General features: G+C 46.9%; 1 protein-coding gene across 1 annotated transcript in view; it reads right to left on the bottom strand.

Annotated features, from left to right (window-relative positions):
• The window catches only part of LOC119436281 (piezo-type mechanosensitive ion channel component 1-like), a 226650-nt gene that overhangs the window by 114761 nt on the left and 86406 nt on the right, over positions 1-25483 (bottom strand). Inside the window, 7 exon segments of the mRNA XM_037703080.2 lie at positions 1679-1864; positions 5986-6157; positions 16316-16417; positions 16503-16704; positions 20766-20966; positions 21032-21148; positions 21271-21444. Of these exon segments, the coding sequence (XP_037559008.1) occupies positions 1679-1864; positions 5986-6157; positions 16316-16417; positions 16503-16704; positions 20766-20966; positions 21032-21148; positions 21271-21444 (1154 nt within the window).

The following is a 25483-nucleotide window of genomic DNA, read 5'->3' as shown; positions in this document are numbered from 1 at the left end:
TGGTGTTCAGAGTTGTTCGTTAAAGCATAAAAACACTTAAAATAGTATACAGAATTCATTTCTTGAAATTTTATTTTAATCATCACTATCGCAAAACAATTTGCAACAGGAAAAAAGTATTATATTTTCCAAACTATAAGTGAGTTTTTTTTTTCCAAATGTTTCGTCAGTGCGTCTTATACAATGGCGAAAGTTATATATGCATAAAACTATGCATGCTGGCACAACCAATTAGAGAATTTTTTTTTCCTGAGCATGGCAAGCCACAGAAGCAGTGCCAGTGACACGTCTCGTTAAAGTCATTCAGAGGCCGACGATGGTGACTCAGCGATGCGGCTGGACCAAGTAGCAGAACTTTTTTACTGCATCGGCGGACGAGGCCTTTGATGGCTTTGAGTGAAGTGCAATAGATGTTGATTTTCAATGCCTAAAAGGAGTGAGGGTTGATGTTTCTTTCTGCTAGAGTTTGCGGCTCATAAAAATTTCATTGACAGAACTGAGCACGCTTGTACATGGACGAGTGTACAAGCGTGCATAATCGTGTTTCATCATGCTGACCTATTTAAAATAGGTGCTTATTATACACCGGTGCAAATTATACACCAATTTTTTCTTCCAAGTTTTAAATAAACTTTAAATAAAGTTTATTTCTTCTTCTTCTAAACTCTCGAATAGTGGGGGACGCAACTCATACAAAGGTATGTATACATACTATACATACCATACGGTATATGTAAAATTTTGAGCTCTTTTGTAACAGCAAAGCTTTAAGAGTACAGTCCTCACTACAATAGCCATCCTAATAGCTCCTCTAACTATAGCTATTGTAACTATAATACCCACACCCCTTTTATCCCATTTAGTAAAAATTGATTGTAAAAGTAACTGCACTTCCACTCGGTAATTCTTGTTGCTATATTTTAGGAACTTCTGTCGTGTGTAATGGCTGGTCCCTATGACAGTTGCTTATGCCTTGTGATAGCATCACCTTGACTGGACTGTCTTTGCATAGCTTATCCTTAGAGCAATTTTGAGCTGACAAAGAATGCAAACAGGGGCTACATAACAAATCATGCTAACTGGACAAACTGCAGAAACTGAACGCTAAGTAAACTTTGATTTAAAAGAAGCAATATATATATATGGAGGCACCAAAGTAAACAGAAACTTGTCCTCAGATAAACGCAGAAAAAAGTTTCAGCCACCATGAGCAGTGGATCAGTGTGCAAAGTCACTATAAATGGTCAACTACAGATGGCTATTACCTACACAAAGCTTGAATTAAAATATTGCGTTTAACTGTCCAGAACTGCAAAGTGGGTTATGAGGGTATGCTATGGTAGGGAGCTCTGCAAATTAATTTTGACCACCTGGAGTTCTTTAACATTCACCCAAAGCATGGTACACAAGCGGTTTTTTCATTCGACCCCGAAAGGTATGCAGCTGCGGAGGCCGAGAATCAAACCTGCCTCCTCGTGTCCAGCAGCACAACGCTATAGCCACTGAGCCACCAGGTGAAAAAGCTAGCTGTCAGTAAAATTGTTAAACAGTCCTTTTGATATGTTTATTTTGCCTATAAGGCTTGGTACTTTTTAACAACGTTTTTAGCAACTTCAGTAAGAAACACAGTGCTGCAGATCCCTGGCAAAAGAAGAGAATAAGCCAAAGAAGAGCTTACATCTTCAGGAGAACATTCATAGGCTTGAGGTAAAATTCATTGCCATTCCATAGGAAGAAGAAACAGCCAAGCACATAACCCATGGCAAAGAGGCTGACACGATTAGTGCCAGCAAGGAACATCACTGCCAGGGTGATCCAGTAGAAGGAAAAGAATAGGAATACTTTCACCATTGACAGATATGACCTGCATGGACATGGAAATGACATGAGCAACATTTTTACTGGTGCACAATTTTTCTTTTACACAGACATGTACACACTATTGCAAAAACATGCCTACATATAGATAAACACTATTCCTAAGAAAGATTACTCTTCTCAATTAAAGGAGCCCTGAAGCACTTTTTATTGAAGTCGACAAATGTATATGAAGTTAAACTAGCCTATTTCAGAAATAGTTTGCAGCAAAAAGTACTTCAATGCGTGCAACAGAAGCGGAGTTATTGGCTATCAAAGATTGCCTGGGATCCAATTTGCAGTGCTCCTACTCCTTCTTCAATACCTTGCACTGCGAAAGCTACGGCGGAGCAGGGTGTGGCCACAATGCTCTGCCTACTAAACGTCACCGTGGCACGCAGTTTGAATTTGATTTCGTATGCTCACGTAGATGCCACTATTTCCAATTTTCGTGCCTACAACGCGCCAAATGCAGCTGTGTCCTCAGCGAGCCGCAATGCACTCAGCGAGCTAAAGCCCCTGGATCTTCTAAAAGTATCATCAACTGCCTGCAGTGCCCCTTGGTTTGGTCTAAGTGAAAAAGATTCAAAATGTGCACGCCCAAAGGCTCGCGTTGCATTATGCGACCGTAGCCTTTCACTGCTTTCCCTTTCCTTTTGGGTGAACAAGAAAAAAAAAAGCCAGGTTCTCTTCTTTGATTCCGTTCAGATGTTATCAATCGCCGCTTCGACATGAGGGCCAAGTGGCCAGCAATGGCAACCAACAATGACGCGGACATGATGCAGTACACAGGTGAATAAACTGAAATCTATATGTGCGCTTCGTTTGAGAATGGTGAACGATGCGCGCCAGGCACGCGTCGTCTGCTAGCTACTCTAGGACCGAACTAGGAGGCGCGCTGAAGTTATTGTCCAATCACGTAGCACGGCGGCGAGATCAAAGCCTTTTGCTACTTTTAGAAGATCCGCGGGCATTACAGTAAGCGTGCTCGTCGTGGCAATCCATGGTGGCCACGGTGGCCACGGTACCTACGCTACGTAGCAGACCGCAGCTACATGAAACTGTAGTGCGTATGCATAGCACTTGCTTTGTGCATGACAGGGCTGGAGTGCGCACTCGCGCTCATGTGCTCCAGTCTGGCCGTGCTATGTGGTGCGGACTGGCTTTGTCCTGCACGAGCTTGGCCGACGAATAGTAGCCACATCCAACTTGTGCATTTTGAACCGCTATCAATAGCTCAATACCAAGCGAAGTCCTTAGAGTTAGTATGCTAACTCTAGAGGAAAAGCTGGGCGAAAAAAGTGGCAACTGCAAAGGCGCCACCATGTTGCTACTACTAACTTCTGTAACACTAATAATATTAAAAATAATATGCAAAAACAAGCATTTACACATAGCACTTACGTATGCACAATGTGAAAAATTCATTTATATATTTTTCAGAAAGACTGGTTGACTATTTTCAAAATTTTGATGTAAAAATTACAATGCGTGAAAGGATGCGTTTGCAGGCATCATAACTAGATGGCGCCACCATACTAAGGAAGGCTACGGATCGCATTGATTGCGCGTCTCGTCTCAATCGTATGCGGTCATCTGTGCCTGCACAGAGTGGCACCATGGCGGCGCCCTTGCAGTTACCCATTTCAATGCATGAACACTATGGGTAGCTTTTCCTCTAGAGTTGGTTATATTAATTCTATGGTGACGTCTGCCAAGGCGTCTAGCCAGGAGCAGCCAGGATTGAGTCCACGCTGGTAAGCGTACGTGTGGTCTGACTTTTAAGTTTTGTGTGGTTAGTTGAGTGTTCAAAACTAATTGAAATTAGCAACACACAACGGCTACGAAACCGATAAGCAGGGTGGCCAAAGATGAATTCTGACATGGGCGGCCGTAATTCTTGTAGATATACCAAAACATATTTTTGCTTACTTCAGCCTGTTTATTAAACTGCATCGATAAATATACACAGTAGGAAGAAGCGCACTAATCCAAACACCCTTCTTGATTGATGTCAGGTATTGGCCAACAGCAGCCGCGTATGGGAATCTGCTATATGAAGAACTATAGCAGCTGGAAAAGAGTGGGGAGAAAGCTTCTGTTGAAAAGAGTGTGAGAAAAAGGTGACTTCATGCTCCGCTTCTGAGCTCCATGCGCCATACAAGAGTGTAAAGTTTGGCTGAGATGCTCACAGCAGCATATGCTATCCGCAGACTGTTTTTTCGCCAAGCCCGAGGGGTGGTTCAGAACGTCTTTAATGCAAAACGTTGAACACACCAGCTGTATTGTTCTAAGCAATAATCCATAACACCCTCCAATAGAAAGAAAACAAGGAAAAGCATGAAGGAAGGAAGGAAGGAAAATAAGAGGTGAAAGGCAGAGAGGTTAACCAGGTTAAGTGTCCGGTTGGCTAATCTGCACGGGGGGATGGGGTAAGGGCAGAAAAGATTAGAAAACAAGAGAAGATTAAAAAGAAAAGAAAAAGAAATGCATCAGTCCGCACATTCTATAGTTTTTCACTAAGTTCTGTTTCTTTTAAAAAGCGTACTAGCGCTTTTAAAGCAGTTCGTTCCGACGTTGGCTGGGACCAGGGACCAAGAATTCTGGCTTTCGTAAGGGGACGGCTGTCTACCTTGGTTAACCAAACAGACGTCCAGCTGGATACCCTGCATGGACGACCCTTCAAACTTTTGAAATATTTAGTCAGCCTTTCCTGGATGGAGTAAATAGAAACGAAATGTTTAATCGCCTTTGATGCTTTTTTTTTCTAATTTTCTAATTTTTTTTTAATTTTTGCCAGAAATAGGACTATCCTAACTGTATTTCACTAAGCAAGAAGCACTTTCTAGTGTCGCAGAAATGCTCAAGTGAGGGCTTACACCTTACAGTGTTAGAACACAAGCAGGAATGCAATGATACAGGGCCAGCAACAGCTGACAGACAACAGCAGCATGCTATTGGTGGTGTCTGCAGAGTTGAAAAAAGATTGGTGGGAGCTGTGACACCTTGTGTTCACAAGCTGCTTCATAATAGGAGTACTAGAGGCTACCCTGTGTAAATTTACATTGTAGGTAAGCCTAGATGGGGTCTTTTTGGTGTTTTTTTAGTTCGAAAACACACAAATCTGCTTTGCGTTCCAGGCACTTTGCCTCATATTGGGTTTCCAGTTATTGCTGAGCAGGAACTTTCTTGCATTGATTGGAGTCTTTGACACTCTTCACTCTGTGGAACACGAGTGAATTCACCAACGCACGTCTCCACAGGTTGGATCCATGTCTGCAACTGTCTTCCACCTCCCAAATGCCTATTCCTTCCGCATTAGAATGGCTGCCAGCCCTGCTTGCGACAACTGTGGCTGTGAGGAGACGACAAGTACCTCCTTTGTGACTGTCCGCGTTACAGTCTGGCAAGAAAAGTGCTCGTGACTGCGCTCGAAAAACTGGATGATCGCCCCTTGACAGAGGAAAAAGTTCAAGGACACTGGTCCAGACAGGTTTTGGCACTCAAGGTTTTAAGTGCAAAGCTCAAGTTCTTAAGGACTCGTGAATTGTGTGACTGACTTTGAAAGTTTTAGCACAAACGATCACGTTATTGAGTGAATTTTTCTGACTTTATATATACATAGATTTTTTTTTCTTATATTGCCTTTTATTCCCTTACCCCTTTCCCCAGCACAGGGTAGCCGGCCGGTACTTACACTGGCTAACCTCCGTCTTTCCCTCCTTTCCTTTTTTTTCTCTCTCTCTTGACACTCTTCAGTCTCGGCTCAGCATAATGATGCTCTGCAGTTGCAGTTTATACTTGCTGTCTTTCACTTACACATGAAGAAAAAGGTAATGCTGTATGAAAGTTGTGTATCATTGTATCACATGGTAAATTTCTTGCTTAGCACTATGACACGTACATTAGGCTCAATGCTGCTGCTCTTGGAGGATTATGACTATTTCACTAATAGATAAAGGCCATTGCTGTACTGCTTTTTTGCACTACTTCAACTGACTGGCATTGCTGCTATTGCTCCCTCTGTGGAATTCAGCAAAAGTTTATCAAGCACACCCTCCTTTGATAAAAAGAAAAAAAGAGAGAGAGAGAGAGAAAGGAGGAGATAACAGAGCTGTCTCCACTTGCCTTGTGTAGGTGACAAAGTCAGATATAGGGTTAGGTGTTTGGCCAATGTAACGGCCAGTGTTGTCATAAATTTCCCTGTTGGAGCCACCTTCATAAGCAATGCTTGAGTGTGAACTTTCCAGGAAGAATACATGGAGTTGACAGCAGGCAAATAGAAGTTGAACAAAATCCACTGGAAAATAAATAAGATGACAATAGCTCTTGTAAAGTGCAGACTGAAAAAAGTGATAACATCCCTTAATACAACCTTTGACATTGAAGTTACAGGACTCGGAACTAATGACGCTAGGTCTTGTCAAAGTAGTCCCCTGTGGCTATCTATGCACAGTTGCCACTGCTTCTGGAGGTCATGGAAGCAAGCAGAGAAAGCTTCTTCCGGGAAGCTCTTCAGCACATTAGTAATAGCAGTTTGAATTGCTGTCATATCTTCGTGATGCTCCCCTTTCAGCGACAATTTCACACGAGAAACAAAAAGAAATATGGCAACAGGTCGGGTGAATATGGGGGATGTGATACAGCTGGAATATGATGTTTGGCCAGATGTTCCTGGATTGCTACAGTAGGGTATGACCTCACATTGTCGTGCAACAAGAACCACTGGCTAGGTAACAAATCAGGATGCACTGCCGAATTGCTTGGCGCTAACGTTTTAGCACATCAATGCAGAAGTTTTGATTTATTGTTATCTTTCAATCAGACACTTATGGTGGACCAAACCTTTAGTATAAAAAAAATACGATCAACATTGTCTTTGTTTTTGATTGTTGTCGCTTCACTTTTTTAGAGGGAGGCAAACCGTGACCTTGCCATTCGGCGCTTTGTCGCTTTGTTTGAGGGTTATAATGGTAGCACCAACCTTCACCTCCGGCAATGATGCTTAGCACAAATGTGGGATCCCTTCTGCCTCTTTTCAAAGTTCAGCAGCAATTGTTTATATCTGGTTTGTTTCTGTTCGTCTTTAAGCATGTGAGGGACGATTTTTGCATTCAGTTTCTATTTTGTGTATAATGTCTGGTGTTGCATGCATTTCCCTGTTCAGTTTCAGATCTTCTGATATGCCGTGCACAGTAACACAACAATTTTCATGCAGTAACTTCTTCACATGTTCCACATTTGCAGCAGTATGTGACGCTGACAGGCAGCCAACTATGGGATTGTCTTGCACCAAATCTCTGCCCTCCCAAACCTTTGGTGCCACTCAAAGACATGGCTTCTCGATGCTTTCTCACCTTATACTCGCTGAATTATGTTCCATGTCTCACGAGGTGTTTTCCCTAGCCTAACACAGAACTTAGTTTTAACCCTCTGCTAAGCATTTGTGTGCATCATGTCACTCGTGTAACATCCAACTAGATGCACCAACAAGCCGAACGGTGGCCTAGTAAACACAGCTGTGCCGCCTAGCGAGTTTACATGAAAACTCTTCAAAGGCTATGTCTATTCTGAGCACATACAAAGCAACTCAATAACCCCCATTTCTTGAGTTTGAATATCATAGAAAGAAAAGTAAAAAAATCAATCCTTGAACTTTTCTGACAAAGGGTAAATACTGATGGGAACTTCAACATACAGCTTTCATAGCCATGTAGACAACGTTGCTAAAGGCCTGATGAAGCACACATGGCGCACTTCGGCTAATTGGCAGCGCAATTTGTTGCCGTAGTAACCATCACAAAATCCCATAACCCAAGCACAACACACATTAATGCCAGCAATGCAATTGCTAGACACATTACTCCCAAAAATAATTATACACACTGATGAACCAAGCTATACTTTCAACTGTGCAGGTTAGCATAAACAATTACAATACTAATATGAAATAGCATCTTTAAATCGTTCATTTGACAAAAGCACAATTATGCACCACTTATCACTTCTAACATCCATAAAGGTAACGTCTGCTGGTATACAGAAGGGGTGTTAAAAAAAGTTGCAGTGGCTTAGCTCGGCTATGCCAGGATATATGTAGCGTTAGCAAAGGTTCAGCTGATTATTCTTAGCTTTCCTGGTTGTCTCCTACACTCAACCGCTAATTGCCAGGCAACTACTTCGGGATCCGATGAGTCAAGCTTCTCCGTTCTTCTGCGCTGTTGAGCAGCATTTGCGCTCTCCTTCTCCATGGCTATACCACACTGGCAAATGCCAGTCAGAAGCGCAGCGGCTCCAGCGCAGTGTCAGACGGCGACTGCACCATAGAATAAAGACTGCACAGCGAGCGCGCGCCGGCGCCAGTGCGTCTACCACGGCTACGACGGCTACGACGTCACTCCTCTGGAATGCGCAGACCGGCAGCGGTGAGTCGCGCGCGGCGGCGGCGGAGTGCGCGAGAGGTGCCGGCTCCGGTGGCTCCGGTGCGCAAGCCGTGTGAGATCACTGATCCTTGCGCATGCGCAACACGGCTCTTGATGTGCCGCGCGAAACGGGCTTGGCTAGGCCAGTGTAGCTAACGCTACAAAAAATAATGAAGATATAAATCCCTGAGAATTCAGTACAGTGAACCCTTGTTAACTCAAAGTCTGACATCTCAAAATATCAGTTAAGTCAAAATTTTTTTCCAGCTGTCGGTTTTCCCATGTATTTTTCACCTCTTGTCTTGAAATGTTTTTACGCCGGACTCTCAAAATATCTCAAAATGTTGACTTCGAAAATACCAGGGAAAAGGCAACTGGGCAGTGTCGGCAGTATCGCTTGTACTCGCTTTTCACCCGGCAGCAGCTCGCCAGCCAAACCAGACGCTGTGCTGGGCTGCGTTACCCGCTTATCTTTCCCCCTTCATTTCGTCTATCACCAATCGTGCACACTTGCTCGGCTGCTCGCTGCCACTTTGTCGTCGCCTCATGCAGCATCAGGCAGCTGGCAGTCGAAGTCTTTATTTCCCTCATTTAGGATGCCGTCAGTCACGCATCAATGTGGACACAGCGTATTGTTCGTGGCCTTGAGGAAGATGATTGGCCCTTTTAATCAGCCTCAATCAGCCCCCGCGTTGTTCCCTCAAAAGAAGCCAGCATGCTAGCCCACTGCATTTCAGAGAGATGGTGACTTGATAAGAACACTAAATTCATGCTCATGCAGCGGTGAAGCATAAATGCTGCCTCTTTCGTGGGCGTCTGCTAAAGGTGTGACAATTGCGCTCTTCCGCAGTTCAGTTTTGGTTTTCAAAGTGAAATTGTCTGGAACTACAATGTAGAAAGTAGCAGTAACAGCTTTTTGAATGTCTGGAACTGGTTATGCTCGGATGACTAAGAGTGTCTCATTTCAGGCATCGCCAGCCGTTTGTGCACAGGCACAAGTATCAGCGGGTGCAAGAGAGAAAACTTGGGGGCATTTGCTCCTTGAATGTCTGACTTTACCTAGGTACTACGTTGGGCGAGAACTTTATTTGCTCGTTTTGTATGTGTTTGTCCCTAGGCGTTCCAGCATTGTGGAGTTGGTGATCTCCGTTGTTAAAGGTATGTCGGACGTATGTGAATCCCAGAAGCTAAAGGTGAAGGACATTTACTGTATTATGTTGAAGGACAAGGACGTTTATTTAACTCGAAAGGAACCATCATACGAAAAGCCTGGCCTGAGTGAAGATACTTCACCAGGAGAGCAGGCCCGGTGTATCTACTACGGCCCCTACTGCTCTCCCAAGAAAATTAGTAATGTTATTTTGAAGGTAGAGTGCCGTAAGGCGCGAGAAAGGTATAACCCGGCATGACTCACTGAGCATAAGTGCCACAGGCGCGAGAAAGTCTGTGCGACATACCTTTAGCTTATGGTATTCGCGCACGTCCGACTTACCTTTAGACACACACATCACCAACAAGCACACATTCTCACTCCACAATGCCGGCACGCCTAGGGACAAAGGCATAGAAAACGAGCAAAGAAACTTCTCCTCCATAGTACCTAGGCAAAGTCACACATTCAAGGCGCAAATGCCCCCAGGTTTCTTCTCTCGCACCCACTCGTACTCGTGCCTGCGCACAAACGACTGGCGATTCCTGAAATAAGACACTTGTCGAATTAATGGCTTCAAATATCGCACTGAGACCAATCGTCTTGACCCTGTGCCAAGCACGCTGTCTTGGCACAGTGCCAGTAACCGCCGTTGCCTGCAGATGCAGACTTGTCTGTTGCAGATGCACATGAAAGTGACCGAGAACATTACTGATGGTTCTTTGGAAAGGCTCCATGTGGTCTATGCGCAGCCAGCTGGTTTCTACAGTAAAAGCTCGATGATACAATCACGGCTAATACGAATTTCCGGATGATACGAATTTTTCTGTGGTCCCGGCCGGGCCCCATTACTTTGCAACGTGCTAGAGAACGGTTGTTACGAATCAATTTTCAGCCTGCGTCGGTTGATACGAATAAACGCCGCCCCACCGACGGCCGCGAAAGAGAACAGCGCGCAGTCACGTGCTTTCTCTCCTTCTCTTTTGGTGCGGAGGCGCGGCGCTGGACAGCGCGGACTCCGTGACTGGGCGCGAAGAGTTTGAAGCGGTGGCGCTTTTGGTGCTTTTGTACTTTTCCTCCTTTTCTGCGAGACGTCAGATGGAGTGGCTGCTGCGCTTCGGGCCGCGTTCTTCGTGTTTGCGCCATTTTGCCTAGTCGCAGCGAGCTATGTCTCGCAAGCGGAAAGCACTCTCCTTTAAAGAGAAATTAGACATTCTTCGAAAGGTCGATGAGGATCCCAAGAGGAAGCGGACGGAGTTGGCTAAGGAGCTAGGCCTCGCAACGTCAACACTGAGCACAATTGTTGCGCAGCGAGACTATCATGAAAAACGTGCTTTCGTTCAACGTCAAAGCGAAGCAAGCGAATTCGAACACGCTTATTTCGAACATACCGCGCACCGACAATGCTCTTAGCAGCGCGCCAAATCACGCGGCGGCGCCTCCGACCGGCATTGCTCCGACACCGCCATAGAGCAAAGGCTCAGGAGAGACCCCTCAATGCCGCGTGCGAAGGAACGGGGGAAAAAAAAAAAAAAAGAAACCGCGGCGGAAATTTCCTTCTCTCTCAAATTACAAGGTCGCCGTTTCTGCATCGCGCCGGAACAAGCGTGTACGTGCCGACTAGAGTGTTCTAGACAACCGTATTCTAGCACACACTAGTGCCGTCTCAGCCACGCGGATAAAATGGCAGTGAACCCTTCTCCTCTATTTTCTAGTCACATGTTGACCTTGCACGCTGCGGCAGCAGCGCAGAGGGAAGCAGCGGCAGAGGCACAGTCGGGCCAACGAAACTGCCACGCCCGCAAACGCTCGCTTCCCGATAACGGCAGAAAACGAAACTTCAGGGGGCGGCTAAAATAAGCTGGCGCCAGCACGGCGGCGGGCGCGCACGGAGATGTGCGAGATGTGCGCACGGAGTCGAAGGTGAGAGAGCTACGAGGGAGTTGAGAGGGAGGGCGAGGGGAGCCACCGAAGCGGCAGAGTTGACGCGGCCAAATCCGCTTCCATGCCGCCTTCCTCCCTCACCTTCGACGGTCTCCGCGCGCACCCGTGTGCCGGCGCCGCCCGCTCGCTCCCTGAAGCTTCGTTTTCTGTCGTTATCGGGAAGTGACCGTTAGCCGGCGTGGGCAGTTTCGTGGCCCGCGCTTGCTATGCGCTTGCGCGCCGCGATATTTCACGACTCGCACCGTTCGTGCATCGTGCTATGGTGCACGAATACTTCAAAAATACGTCCTTTTAATTCGAACAAATTTTCGGGCCTGTGATGAGTAGTGCGCGACACAATGCGGTGACTTTTGTGGTGCGCGACACGGTGCGATGATGCGCGACGGTGATATTTGTGGTGTGCGACAAGGTGCGTTGCATTTCAAACAAGAAGCAGACGACAAGGAGAGCGCGCGGCGCTCTATCGCGCCGCGCCGAAAACGACGACGCCGAAGACCGTCCGGCGCGTGAACACGCGGCGCAAGAAAAGAAATCAAAAGAAAAAGCCAATCCAATCACAGAGGAACACGGAGCCTCGAGCAGCCAATGAGAAGTCGACGAATCGACCAGAGCAGCAGAAAAAGGAGCCGCGCTGGCAGTAGGGGGGAGGAGTTCCAGAAGCGGCACCAGGAGAAGGTCGGCCACCGGATTGGGAGTTGAAGACGGCCGTCGGGTTCCGGACCCGAGCCACCAGGACTTCACCCGGCCGGGGCCTCCTGCCAACCCATTCCTGGGCGCCGCCACTCCATCCGTTCGAGAACTACTGCCCGAGGCCGGCAAGCGACTGCGCCCGTGGGCAGGACGAGAGCTGTCGGGCTACGGGCCCGAGCTCCACGGCCAGCTGCCCGGCCAGGACGCCGCCGCCGTCAACCCCTGCTGCCAAGCCGCCTGCCTTCCCGGGCATCGCCACCCTGCCCGATTGTCAACTGCTGCTGCCCGAGGCCGGTGAGCGTCTGCGCCCGTGGGCAGAACGGGAGCTGTCGGGCTACGAGCCCGAGTGCCACGACCAGCTGCCCAGCCAGAACGCCACCGCCGTCTTCCCGTGCTGCCGAGCCGCCTGTCTTCTCCCTCCGAGCCAGAGCTGCCACGCTCTGGCAGCCTGTACTACGGTCCGACACAACGACGTTTGGTGAGACCAACAACGCTTCTCTCGTCGTCTCCGCTTCGCCGCGTCGAGACTGTAGTGCATACGCACACCCGCAGCCTGCCCGAACTCGATTGGGCTTTCCCCTTAATGGGGTTGTGCCCCAATTGAAGAGCCGTCTGCAGTCACGCTGCATCACAGGGCCCCTTCAAGTTCGAATTATCGAGATTCGACAGTAGTTTTAATTGTGTTTCGATGATACGAATTTCGGCTAATACGAATATTTTTCGTGACCCCGTGAGATTCGTATCATCTAGCTTTTACTGTATTTTCATGATTTCGCCTATTCTCGAAACTCCGCTTATTTCGATTTTTTTCCGGTTTTTACAGCTTTCAGTTAACGGGGTTTTACTGAATATTATTTCGTGCATTAGTGCACTACAACTGCTGACTCTAGCATGCAAGATGAGAAATTTACACTTGGGGCAATTCTATACAAGATCTACATAAAGCACAGACTTGGAGGAAGAAGAATGCACAACCTGAGAAATGCAATCTCAAGAGCACAATAAGTGACTTATAAGTGATTATAAATGATTATAAGTGACTTACAAGTGACTTGCATATGCCAAATGCCATTTGTCGATGCGATCTGTCTAAGCAGCGAAGTGAAAGTTCACAATGATAAAGCGACTCTGCTATGTTTTGAATGAACATGCTATAAATGTAGAGCCACACTCTTGGAGGGGTATTTTGTAGCAATGCCTTTTCCTGATGCCTTTCAGCACGTTTAGGGTTTCCTAGTAGACAAGCGACGCTCCGCCCCGGGTGGGGTGTCGAACGTGGCCAATCACGTTCGTGGGTGTCAAATGTTGTCCCAGTAAAAAAATAAAGACAATACGCTTCCATATCGACTACAGACAGCTAAACAGTCACCAATTATGATGTTTATCGCCTGCCATAGATCAATGATGCCTTAGACAATCTATGCCACACCCAATTTTTTACCTCATTAGATCTTAAGTCCGGATACAGGCAGATCAGAGTACACAAGTGTGATCGCGAAAAAACAGCTTTTGTGGGTCCTGACGGACTATATGAATTTAAAGTCCTTCCGTTCAGCCTGAGTTCCGCACCTGCTACACTTCAGCGGATGATGGACACTGTCCTCGCTGAACTGAAGTGGCAGGCATGCTTTGTTTACTTGGACGTCGTCGTCGTGTTTTCAAGAATGCTTGATGAACATCTAGAGCGGCTCAAGAATGTAATGACCGCAATCCGCAATGCAAACCTGACCATCAAGCCTGAAAAATGTCCCTTTGGCTTTCAGGAGCTCAAGTTTCTTGGACATGTGGTCAGGCCCAGGGTGTTCGGCCAGACCGCGAGATGCTAATGGCCATCATGGAGTTTCCACGTCCTACAGACAAGGCTCTTTTTAGCAGTTTTTAGGCCTCTGCGCTTACTACCATCGCTTCGTCGAAGGATTTTCCAAGGATTGTGGAACCACGAACGAGACTTGCATGCCAAGAGGTACCCGTCAAGTGAACAGAAGAACAAGAATCCTTCACAGAATTGTGCAGGCAACTGCTAATGGCCCCTGTACTCACTCATTTGGATGACCAATCTGATACAGAAATACACACAGACGCCAGCAACGTGGGCCTCAGAGCTATTCTCGTTCAGTGGCAAGACGGTGCTGAACGTTTAGTAGCCTACGCGCGCCGCAGCCTCACAAAGGCAAAGGTTAACTACTCCACGACTGAAAAGGAGTGTTTGGCAGTCGTTTGGGCTATCAGCAAGTTCTGACCCTACCTCTACAATCGGCAATTTCGAGCAGTAAGCGACCATCACTCACTTTGTTGGCTTCCCAATCTTACAGATCTTTCAGGCCATCTTGCTCATTCGAGCCTGCTCCTTCAGGAGTACGAAGTCACTGTGGTCTACCGATCCGGACAGAAGCATAGCGATGCTGGCTGCCTCTCACGTGCCTCCATTCCGTGCCTCCATTCTGCGTCATTGATGCCATCTGATTTGGAGCAAGACTGGCCGTTTCTGGGCATTGTCGACATGGTTAAGATGGCTGAGCACCAACGTACGGACAACAAAGGTATGCCTGAAGGTATCTGCTCAGATACCTTCAGGGAGCAGACGTCGTCATCCCACAACCAATGTTACGAGGACTCACTTTTTACTGCCTCCGGAATGACATCCTCTACACGAAGAACTTTGAAAACAGCCACGAAACAACTCTTCTCACGGTCCCTAGTGCAAGTTTTGCAGATGTGTCATGACGACCCGTGTGTCAGACACTCAGGCCTCACCAGGATGTTAGAGCATATACACCAGAAGTATTACTGGTCACAGCTATTGTCGAATGTTCAGTACTTTATCAGATGCAGCCGTGAATGTCAGCGTTGAAGGTTCCAGTTGTGAAGCCCGCCAGTCTTCTACAGCCTCTGGACCCTCCTTCAGCAAGAGGGAATGGATCTACTCGACTCATTCCTTACATCATCCTTATGGAAACAAACGGATAGACATTGCCACGGACTATCTAAGGTGGTATGCAGAGGGCAAAGCTGTACCCCGGGGAACCACTGCAGAAGTCACCAAGTTTTTTGTCCACGACATCGCACTACGCCATGGTGACCCCTTCTGTCCCAATTGAGGCACAGCCTTTACTGCCGATTTATTGCAGGAAGTGGTCACGCTAATGCAGAGCGATCATCGAAAAACCACAGCCTGTCACCCCAAAACTAATGGATTAACCGAACAGAACGTTGGCCAATGTGCTTTATATGTATGCTGACATAGAACATATGACATGGGATGAAATTTTTCCATAGGTGACGTTCGCACAAAATACAGCTGTGCAGGAGACAACCGAGCTTACACCATTTGAACTCGTCTTTGGACGCCGCATTACGACACCACTGGATGACATGCTTCTAGTTAATGACAGAACCACGCGAAGCGATTGTACAATGCTGATGACTTCATCCAGAAAGCTGAGGAAGCTCAACAGCTCGCATGGAAACGCATCCACAGCCAGCAGAGTTTCATCGCCCGCCAGTAGAACAGTGGCCAACAAAACATACAATACGACCCCAGCGACTACGTGTGGGTGTGGACACCAGTCCGTCACAGTGCCCTCAGATAAATTACTGCGACAATATTTTGGCCCATACAAGGTCGTTCGCCACATCATCGATGTGAACTGTGAAGTTGTGCCTCAAAGTGTTGATTCTAGTTGGAACCGACAACAACCGTGCTTTGAAATTGCCCATGTAGTACGGATGAAGCCGTACTATGCTCACAAATGAAGTGTGACGTTTGACTTTTTTTCTCCATTCTTTATTCACTGTTGCCATGCTGCGCCTATTCTTCCTTTATTCCCGTCTGTGACCACATGCATTTCTGGATGTGGGATAGTCACTTATTCAGCAATGACACGAAGCAAGATGGCCACTGCAGCTGCTGGTCGCCGGCAGCCAGAGTGAGAACGATGAAGTGGGCAGTTGTGCACGCTCTCTTCGAGTGTCTGCCATCATTAAAGGAAGACCATTCTTTGGCAAGCCTATTTATTAATTCAGTGACAATATTTTATGCATGCATGCAGCTGTTCACGCAAACACTAACACAACCCCACACACCCACACGCCCACACAACCATGCACAGAAAGAAGTGATACAAGCCATAGAGTGTAAATTTTGTGATAGTGTAGCAGCACAGGATGGGGTGGTGGTGCTCAACATAAAATTCTATGAAACTGAGAAGTTTCCTTACAAAAAACTTAGCAGCTAATTAAAAAAAATGCTCACCAAGAATTTTTCGTGCCAGAGGTGGGTCTTGGTAGTCAGGTAAAAACAGCCACAGTGCCGTTTCCCTTAAAACCTTTTTTGATGGATCCCACCATGGATATTCTGCACAGACACCAAATAAAATAATTAGCACCTAAAGTTTGCCTCTCCTTGACAGCAATAAGCAGTAAAGTAGAGTTCAACTCACCAATGCAAAGACCTGGGGGTAACCCGACCACCACTAAGTATTGGAGGGGCAGTACGAAGCAGAGGTATGCCACATAGAATGGCCAAATCTTGGCAAGATTTCGTCGGCGCAGCAGAAACATGGCACAAAGCCACAGTGATGTCATCAGTGCAAAAACATCAAGCCGCACTCCAATGCAGGTGACCATTGTTACAAAGCACACCTGTCACCAGAGAGTAAAGAGGGCATCTCAAAAACCCAACGCCCAGAGAAAATGAATAGTTAGCTATAAAGCCTAGTAGCCTGATATACCAAACACCTGCCTGCATTTCACACTAAGTGGAGCCTTATGGTTTAGCTGTGCCAGGACATCGTAGTAAAGTATCATAGTTAAGCATGCCCGACAGACATATTTCAACTGCCACAAAGAACAAACTACTTCGTGGAAGAGCCACATCAAACAGCAGTGTCAGAGATTTTTTATATCACTGACTATGAAACTGTTAAGGTGTTTTCTTGGCTGCGAGCACCTTGACTGAGAAACAATGCTGTACATTGGGCATGGAACAAAATAACAACACAATATTAAGAGCACGAAGTGTGGCTGAAAATATAAACATAAACTTTAGAAAAGATGTTTGTTTGCTCGTATCGCCTGACAGTGGCATAGGCAGGGAGGGGGCTGGAGTTCAAACCCCCCAAGAAGGTTTCTAATGATGAGATTTTGTTCAATGTTGTCAATGGTGAGAGGATGTTCGAAGACATGGAGAACTGCACACGTTCTCATTTGTGCCACGTATGAGCTTGTGAACTTGTGGAAGAAGTGTTTTTCAAGTTCAAAGGAACGAGAGCGACATGAATCCTGCTTCATCTAAAAGTTCAATACAGTCAAAGCTGGCCTAACTGATAATGGAGGAACCTTGTCGTCAGTATGTGGTAATGGCTTGCAGAGAACTCTCCCCTCCACTCCAAATAAATTTATAGCTATGTCACTGGGTGTGCCATGCAGAAATGAACTGTGTCATTATGCTTAAAGGGCCCCTAAACTACCTCCGATATTTTTGGACATTTCAAGTAAACACGCGCATCAAGTTCAGAATGCCGTCATGATCAACGATGCCAAACGCGGCAGCGCCACGCGCCGCGGGTGTGCCACAATATAAAAAAACCATGCCGAGCTTCTCTCTGAGCCTTTCTCGTATCCCCAGTGATCGTCATGACGTCCCCAGGGTGCATCTGTTGATGTCAACGGGGGGCGATGATGTCGATTGGTCGAACAAGGACCTACGACTTCCGGTTAGTCTGCTGGCAGGTACGCGTGCTCCCTGCTCTTCCCCGTCATGTTGCTTACTTGTGCGCACTAGCGAGACTAATTACAGCCCGCAATGCAAGTGCCAAATCGCTCACGTTCCAACACAGTCGCTATTGCATTGGCACTTTTAGACCAAAAGAGATCCAGGATCTACAGCGATTCTAGGGCAGCCGTCCGAGCATTTGCCAAAGGAGTCATCTCTAGACAGGCCCTGGCAATTCTCGACTGAAAGGTCGTCAAACCCAACACGATCATCTGGTTTCCTGCTCATATGGGAAAAATCAACGGTGCTCCCATGAACCTCAACAAATCTGCCCACAATGCTGCACGAGGACTTGCCAACCTTGCAGCCACAAGGCAAGAAGATGCTGAGGTTCCTGATTGCAAGGACCACCTCCTCACGTACAACGAGCTAACCAAGCACTTTTACCTAGAACGCAGGGTCTTCCCCCCATCTGCACAGTATAAACTAAATAGAGCTCAGGCCATTACGCTAAAGCTCTTACAAACAAGAACTTATCCGAACCCACTATTAATCAACAAGATCTATCTGGAGATCTCTACTCCTACAACATGCAATAAATGTAACGACACCATAGATCTTAGTCATATGCTCTGGAGTTGCTCCGCATTATGCAGCGACAAGGACAACACTGAAGAGCGGTGGGACACAGCTCTACGCAGTCTCACATTAGATGAACAGCTATGGGCAGTCCAACGAGCCCGCAAAGCGGCTGATAGGTTAGGCCTTTCGGTCCCAACGTGGGAGCGGCCCACTTCGGGCTAGGAAACTAGCGCGACCCAATGGACCATAATAAAGTTTTTTCATCCATCCATCCATCCAACAGTCATGCTTAGCGGTCTGATTAGCTGCGCGAACAGAGTGCAGCTCGACAAGTATCGGTCCTCTCGTTAGTGTTAACGGTTGACAGTGGGTACCGTTTTTCATAAAATGTAGAATTGATGCATCACTTTATCTAGTGGAAATTATTTTGCTTGGAACAGCAGCTGCAGCCGATGTTTGAGTAGCCGGTGGCGGAGGCGCACAGCTTCACAGTCGTTGACTGGCCCGTCGGTCGTGCGGCAGGCAGTGCGCTGGTCGAACTGCTGTCTACTTTGGACACCACTCGCGCGGCATATGATCTACAGCACTGAAGGCCGGGTCACCGTCAGTATGTTTCATGGACGTGCCTTAACCGGAAGTGGACAGTGTTTTGAAAAGCGTGTTGGCGATGACGTATGAGGTGTGTTCAAAAAGAAACCGAACTTTTGCTATAACATCTTTATTGCTTATTGTACAACATTTTAAGCATTCACCCCCTCAAAGCAGTCCCCTCTACTGGCAATACACAGTTCCCATCGTTTCTTCTATTTATGGAAAGCCTCCTGCAACAGACTTTCTGGGATGGCACGCAGGTCTCGTATCGCATTGTCCAGAATCTTCTGTATGATGTGGAAACAACATTTTTTCAACATGGTTTGAAAACCATGTTGCCCCAACATGGTTGCCCCATCCAGAATACAGTGGATGGGGCACAATGGGAGTGTGATGTTTCGCTACATAGCTACGGACAAGGAGTGACGCGTGAGGCGGCGCATTCTCATGATGCAACACCGAAGTCTAGTTTTCCCACAATTCAGGCTTCTTTCTGGGCATAACATCCCGCAAACGCGCTAGAATTCCCTGGTAGACTTCCTTGATTACCATCTGAACACGTCGTACAAATTCCTGATGGACAATGCCTTTGCAGTCAAAAAACAACCAATATCATCTTGATCTTTAACCCACACATGCGTGCTTTTTTGGACCAGAAGGCCATGTGCTCACACACTAAGATGACTGTACCTTTGTTTCAATAGCATAGCCATAAGCCCATAAATGTCTCTGCAAAAGTTTTGCCAAAATTGCAGCAAAATTTCACAGACACACATTATCCTTCAAGCTATTCAATTGTCACTTTCGTACTAATCCGACGGACAGCTTGTGCACGTGCTCACTTCAGCAGCTGTAGCTCGCCAACTTACGGTCCGAGCGAAATGTGGCCAATGGCACGTCTGAACCTGTCGCTACGTGCGCTCAGAAGCCGCAGCGCGCTCCTTCTGCCGGTTGGTGCGCTATTTCAAGAGTTCAGTTTCTTTTTGAACACACCTCGTATGTCACGTGAGATTTGGAGGAGCACTCGGCGAGGAGGAGAGACCAGCCGACGAGCGTAGCGTAGCAAAGGAAAGAGTGAAACGAGCAAGGGCTGTTCTGCCGGTTGGTGCGCTATTTCAAGAGTTCGGTTTCTTTTTGAACACACCTCGTATGTCACGTGAGATTTGGAGGAGCACTCGGCGAGGAGGAGAGACCAGCCGACGAGCGTAGCGTAGCAAAGGAAAGAGTGAAACGAGCAAGGGCTGTGTTTCGATCATCAAATGCGTGTAACTCCGCTATTACGGCACCATTTTGAAAAATTCTTGCGGCTACGTGTTCGTTGTAGGCTTGTGCACAGCTGCAACACCACAACTAAATTTCGACCTCTGGGTCGTTTAGGGGCCCTTTAAAGTAACATTTCAATGATTCCCCCTCCAATACAAATAAATTTATGGCTATGTCATTGTGTTTGCCAAGAAGAAATGAAATGTGTCAACATGCTTAAGATAACGTTTCAATGAACTGCGCGACCTGGGAGTCAGAACAACTCAGACATATGATAGATGTTATTTGAAAGAGCTCTCAATCCGTTCAGTAGCAGGTCAAGAGAGCAACCAGGGCATCATCTACCTAGCCTTGAAGTATTCATGCTGAAATTTCAGTACCCTCAGCAGTTCTACAGTACGATAACTATTTGACACTTTACAAAGCACTTTTCTTTACATGTCTCACTCAAAAACCAAGGAATAAGATACGTAGCTGGTGTTCAACTAAGGCACTAAAGTTAAATGTGCAAATTCCTTCACCATTTTAGAATACCAAAAAAATATCAACTCACCTCTACACCAAACTTGTAGAAGAAATAATTGAGCAGGTACATAAGGCACTGTTTGATACCATCATCAGCATTGGAGCGACTGGCTTGAATAAAGACTACGCCAGGGCGTGGCTCTGGAAGCTGATGTCGTGCCCGGTAGAAGCGCTGTCTGTAACGCACCATTGCATGTGCTGAAAATACTACTATCAGCATAATGTAGCCCTAAAGAAAGAAGAAAGTCATGGTTATTACAGGACAAAAAGCCTAGAAATTAGAAAATTGCTCACCTTACAATATGAGGTAAGATTGGTTGTCTTTTGAAACCCGATCCAAATCCTGTTGTCAATGGTAGAATTGAATGGAGCTGGGAATTCAGTTGCATTTCCATCAAACCCAGTGACACTCTGGAAGAAAAAACAAGCGAGATTTTTAAAAAAGAAGAAAACGGCACAACACAAGAAAAAGTGCATATGCAGCTGACAATAGAAGAGCAAATGCTAGTTTTATTCACGGTCACTTCACTCACTGAGCAGTTTGTGGCCCAGCCATAACGATCGACAAAGTTCAGCTGGTATATCATCTTGGCAAGCAGCAGCATGGAGGCCCACATGGAGCAGCAGTGTGTGAGGAAAAGCTGCATCCAGCGGAATGGTAAGGCTACCACAACAAGTGCCACAAATATGATGTGCACTGCACACACCTGCAAGACACCAATAAACATGCGTTAACAAAAGCAAAAACTTGTAGCCACGTTTCAAAAAGCAGGTGTGAGAAGGGTCCAATGATTTTGGTAAAGACGGAAAGAACTTTGCTTGTTTTAATATTTGAACAAGTTCACCTCTACTGCTGCTTTATTCGTGCTTCAATATAAACACACGAAAAAGCATTGCTACATAGTTTGCATCAAGCACTTTGAAAGCTTCACAATGCCAATACACACTGCTTTAACAGTGAAGCTGTTAAGGGCTCACTCTTCGATGGCCGCATCCGGATGTAGAAAAAAACTCATTGGCTGTATGCTGTATGTGCGAGTGAAAGCGTGGGAGGGCGAGAGACGCGCGCTTTCACGGGGAGCGAACGCACGGCGGAGAGCAAATGAGACTTCCCAGTGGAAGGGAAGCGGTGGGCGAGGAGGGCATCGAGGCACCCTAGACTGTGCATGTGCGTGCCCGCTCTCCCACTGCGGCGCATGCGCGCAGCCCTGCCGGCCTCTGCCGCCTGTGCCGCAGACTCTCTCTGGGCTCTCACCCGCCTCTCCCCTAACAGTGTCGACAATGGCGTTTAGCTCTTCTGTCACGTAGACATCACGCATGCGCTCTTATCAGTTGCCCTTACGACTCACCATGGCCCAGCCGCGTGCCATTCGTTCAGAGGAACAACACAACGAGCGACGGGGGACTGGCGACTCAATCTCCCACACGAAAGGAGGCCAGCGGGAAGGCAGCGTGGGAGGGAGGGGTTGCGGCTTCTGCTCTGCGAGCAGCTTGTACTTTGCGCGGTGCCAGGCGGTCGCGCACAACGTATCTTGAAAGCTATCTGCAACACGGCTCCTGCCTTTGTATGCGCTGTGCTTTTGCTGCGCGCATTAGCACCGAACGCGCGCAGCATTGGTGACATGTTTATGAAGAACGTGCCAACCTTTTCCGTACACCCTAAGGCGGTGTACTGTAGAGACCATATGGCCATGGTTCCTGTGGTCACTAAATAAATGAAAACCACCGGATCATATATATTTCTCATTCTTTAATAATTCAAATAACCAATTACACCATCACATCTTAATAGTCATAATTGGAAATACATAATTCCCACCATAGTACAGCTTCGCTGGTCTTCGATCTCCACCCCAGTGGAAGGGCTGACAGTTTTTTTTTTCTTTTCGTTTCTTTCACTAGGCGTACCTGTTGTACAGTGTTAACAATATTCTGGGCCGCGATATTGTAGCGATGCCTTTCCGGTAAGAATGCCTTTTAGCGCTTATCGCGCTTTGTCAGTGGTCAGCGATGGTCCGCTCGTGTTATCACCGGGATCAGCCGGCCGTGAGCGGTGGATGATAAGACTAGTATAGAATAAGCCATAAGGCATTGCTACAAAATCGCGGCCCAGCACTCTTTAAAAATCCTTGCCTGTTAATTAAGGATAACAGACTGATAACTGATAACTCAGTGAAAATATTTTATACTTCAGAGGCAACTCATCCTCTCTTGATGTCAAATGCGAGCATAAGGAGCTGTCTGCATTACATGTCTAAAGCGCTGCAGCTTCAAATACAGTTGAACCAACTTATAATGACTTCCGCACCTGCCTGTGTGCCGCCCACCTTTGTACCACGCACCCCACACTGCATGCCTTCGCCACATCGCTCTATGCATCGCCGATTTCACACGCCTCCCTCCCGTCTCCTTTCCACCCCTCCAACGTTGGCGCAGTCAACTCATGTATCGCATGAGTGGAAGAGAGACAGGAGAGACGCACGCGAGGCAGGCGATGCGTAGGGCGATGCGACGAAGGTGTGTCCTGCGGTGTGCATGGCACGAAGGCGGGAATAGCAAAGGTGTGCGGAATGCAGGCGGGTGCAGTGGATCGCATTTTAAAGCGAAGATTTCTTTGTGGGCCATCACGGACTTTCCTGACTGCGGCTGCCGCCTGCTGCTGTTGCTTTCTTGCCAAATAGCTCACACTAGGCTGTGGGACGGTGGTGCCAGCTAGGAGCAGTTGCTCACACTACTTCGCCTGTAGCAGTGGAAGGTAGAGGGGGGAAGCCGGCCTGCGCATGCAGGTTGTTGGCTGCTGGTGGAGAGGGCGAGGGGGCTGCAACACGGAGAGCCGTGATGAGAGAGGGCACTGGAGGCAACTGCGTGGATGGTCGCATCTGTGCCTCAACAGGGAGGTCGGGGGCCCCAAACAAATGGCACAGAAAACCAGCTTGCCTCTTTCTACCCCTATAACACTGGTTGCATTCAAAGTTGCATTGCATTAGCAGAGCTCCTCTAAGGGAAATCCTTGAGCCAGATGAGAAGGTGCGCGTGAACACTGCCTTGTAAGCTTCGCTGTGTATAGATTCCAACAGGGCATGCTGGATCTGCTGCACACTTTTTTCTTCTCACTTTTTTTTTACAGGATTTCGCTTTTTTTTTTCTTTTCCTGGATTTTGCATTCCTTTTCTTTATGGCGCAGGCACCCTAGGAGGATGTAAAAAAAAATTGCTGGAGTGGAAGCTGCGTATATCTACCCATAGAGGACAGAGAAGCCAGCGGCGGCCATCTTGTGATGGGCAGGAAACTGGCCGTGTATCATATCAGGTGCTTTCGCAGCCTTTTATTCTTGCAAATGGTCACCATTACTAAACTGAAATTTGGAGGTGGGCCAACATAAATTTGGGGGTGGCAAGCATGGTTCAATCCAACACGCAGGATTAAACCATGCTCGCTGCAATCGGACTGCATGCATACTAAGGTGCTGCAGAGGCACCTTTGTACAGGAAAGATCACCGTGCTCTGCAGTTGTTGCACACAATCCGGCAGCCACCGAGCTTTCTGCCCACCTCAATATGGTGGCGCTGGCTTCACTTGAAGAGCACCCCCTCCACTCCAGCAAATTTTTTTATATCCTCCTAGCAGGCACCCAGTAGAAAGATTTAATTGTTATAGCCAATAACGCGGCATAGCAACATTGTAGTAAGCGGTTTATTTTACCATAGAACACACACAAAAGTTCATAGTGCAGCAGCTTCTCACTGAGTATTGTTAAAACTGGTAATGCTATAAGTGGGTTTGATGTGCTTCCTTGTCTAATTAAAATGTTTGTCCCCTCCGATTTTTTTCCTGCAACCCTGTTACAACAATTACTGGTTATAACAATGGGATTTTCTTGGCACTTGAATATTGTTATAAGTGGGTTTGACTGTAATATGGCACCACACAAACCAACACAAAATACATACCATTGATGCACACTCAAGAGCATATCCTACTATTCAAGAAGTTCTGGTCAGTGGCAATAACACATGTTCATTTTCTATCTCACCAGTAGCAAACTAACCTTTATCATCCACCATTTTACCTGTGGCATCATGTGCTTGAATTTCTTAACTGCAAGCAACAGACTTAGAAAGAGCCATGAGAAAGAAGGAATGGCTTCCAACAGTGAATCAATTGTATAGTCACTGTTATTTCCCTAAAAATAAGGCTTGCTAAATTCTGCTTTTGCATGTCAACAATTCCTTGCTTACAATGCTCTGGTTGCAGTGCTTCCACATGTTTGCAACTGCCACTTTCTTCCCACCATGCTACAGCTTAAAAGGCCCTATCAGGGTTGGACACTGTGCCTCAGAATTTGCCACCTGCACGTCCTCTCTGGCAGTGTGAAAAATCACTCAGCTTGCCACTTGCTGACGTCATTAAGTTTGGCTTCGACTTCTGCTGCACAAGCACTTGTACTGCTTATAGAGTTTCAAGGAACTTGGAAGAAGCAGGTATGTGAAAACAAGGTTGGTAGTGTCAATTCATCAAGCGACAGAAAGAAAAGGAGTACCACCATGACAATCAGCAGTGATGCAACCTTGCATCACCAGAAGAGGCTTAATACTATATAAGGAGGGTTGTTGGCTTGAAGGCAGTACTGAGTGCTGAAGGAAAATAATCTCTGTACACCCATTAACACTTGGCATATGAAACAGCAAACCTTCATAATCATTCATATATATGCTCACATGACAACTGTAGATAGTCCAAGCCTGC

This window comes from Dermacentor silvarum, chromosome 1 (genome assembly GCF_013339745.2).
Source record: "Dermacentor silvarum isolate Dsil-2018 chromosome 1, BIME_Dsil_1.4, whole genome shotgun sequence".
In the NCBI taxonomy this organism is placed as follows: Eukaryota; Metazoa; Arthropoda; class Arachnida; order Ixodida; family Ixodidae; genus Dermacentor; species Dermacentor silvarum.
Note: the sequence above shows the minus strand (reverse complement) of the source record. Positions and strands in the feature narration are given on the sequence as shown.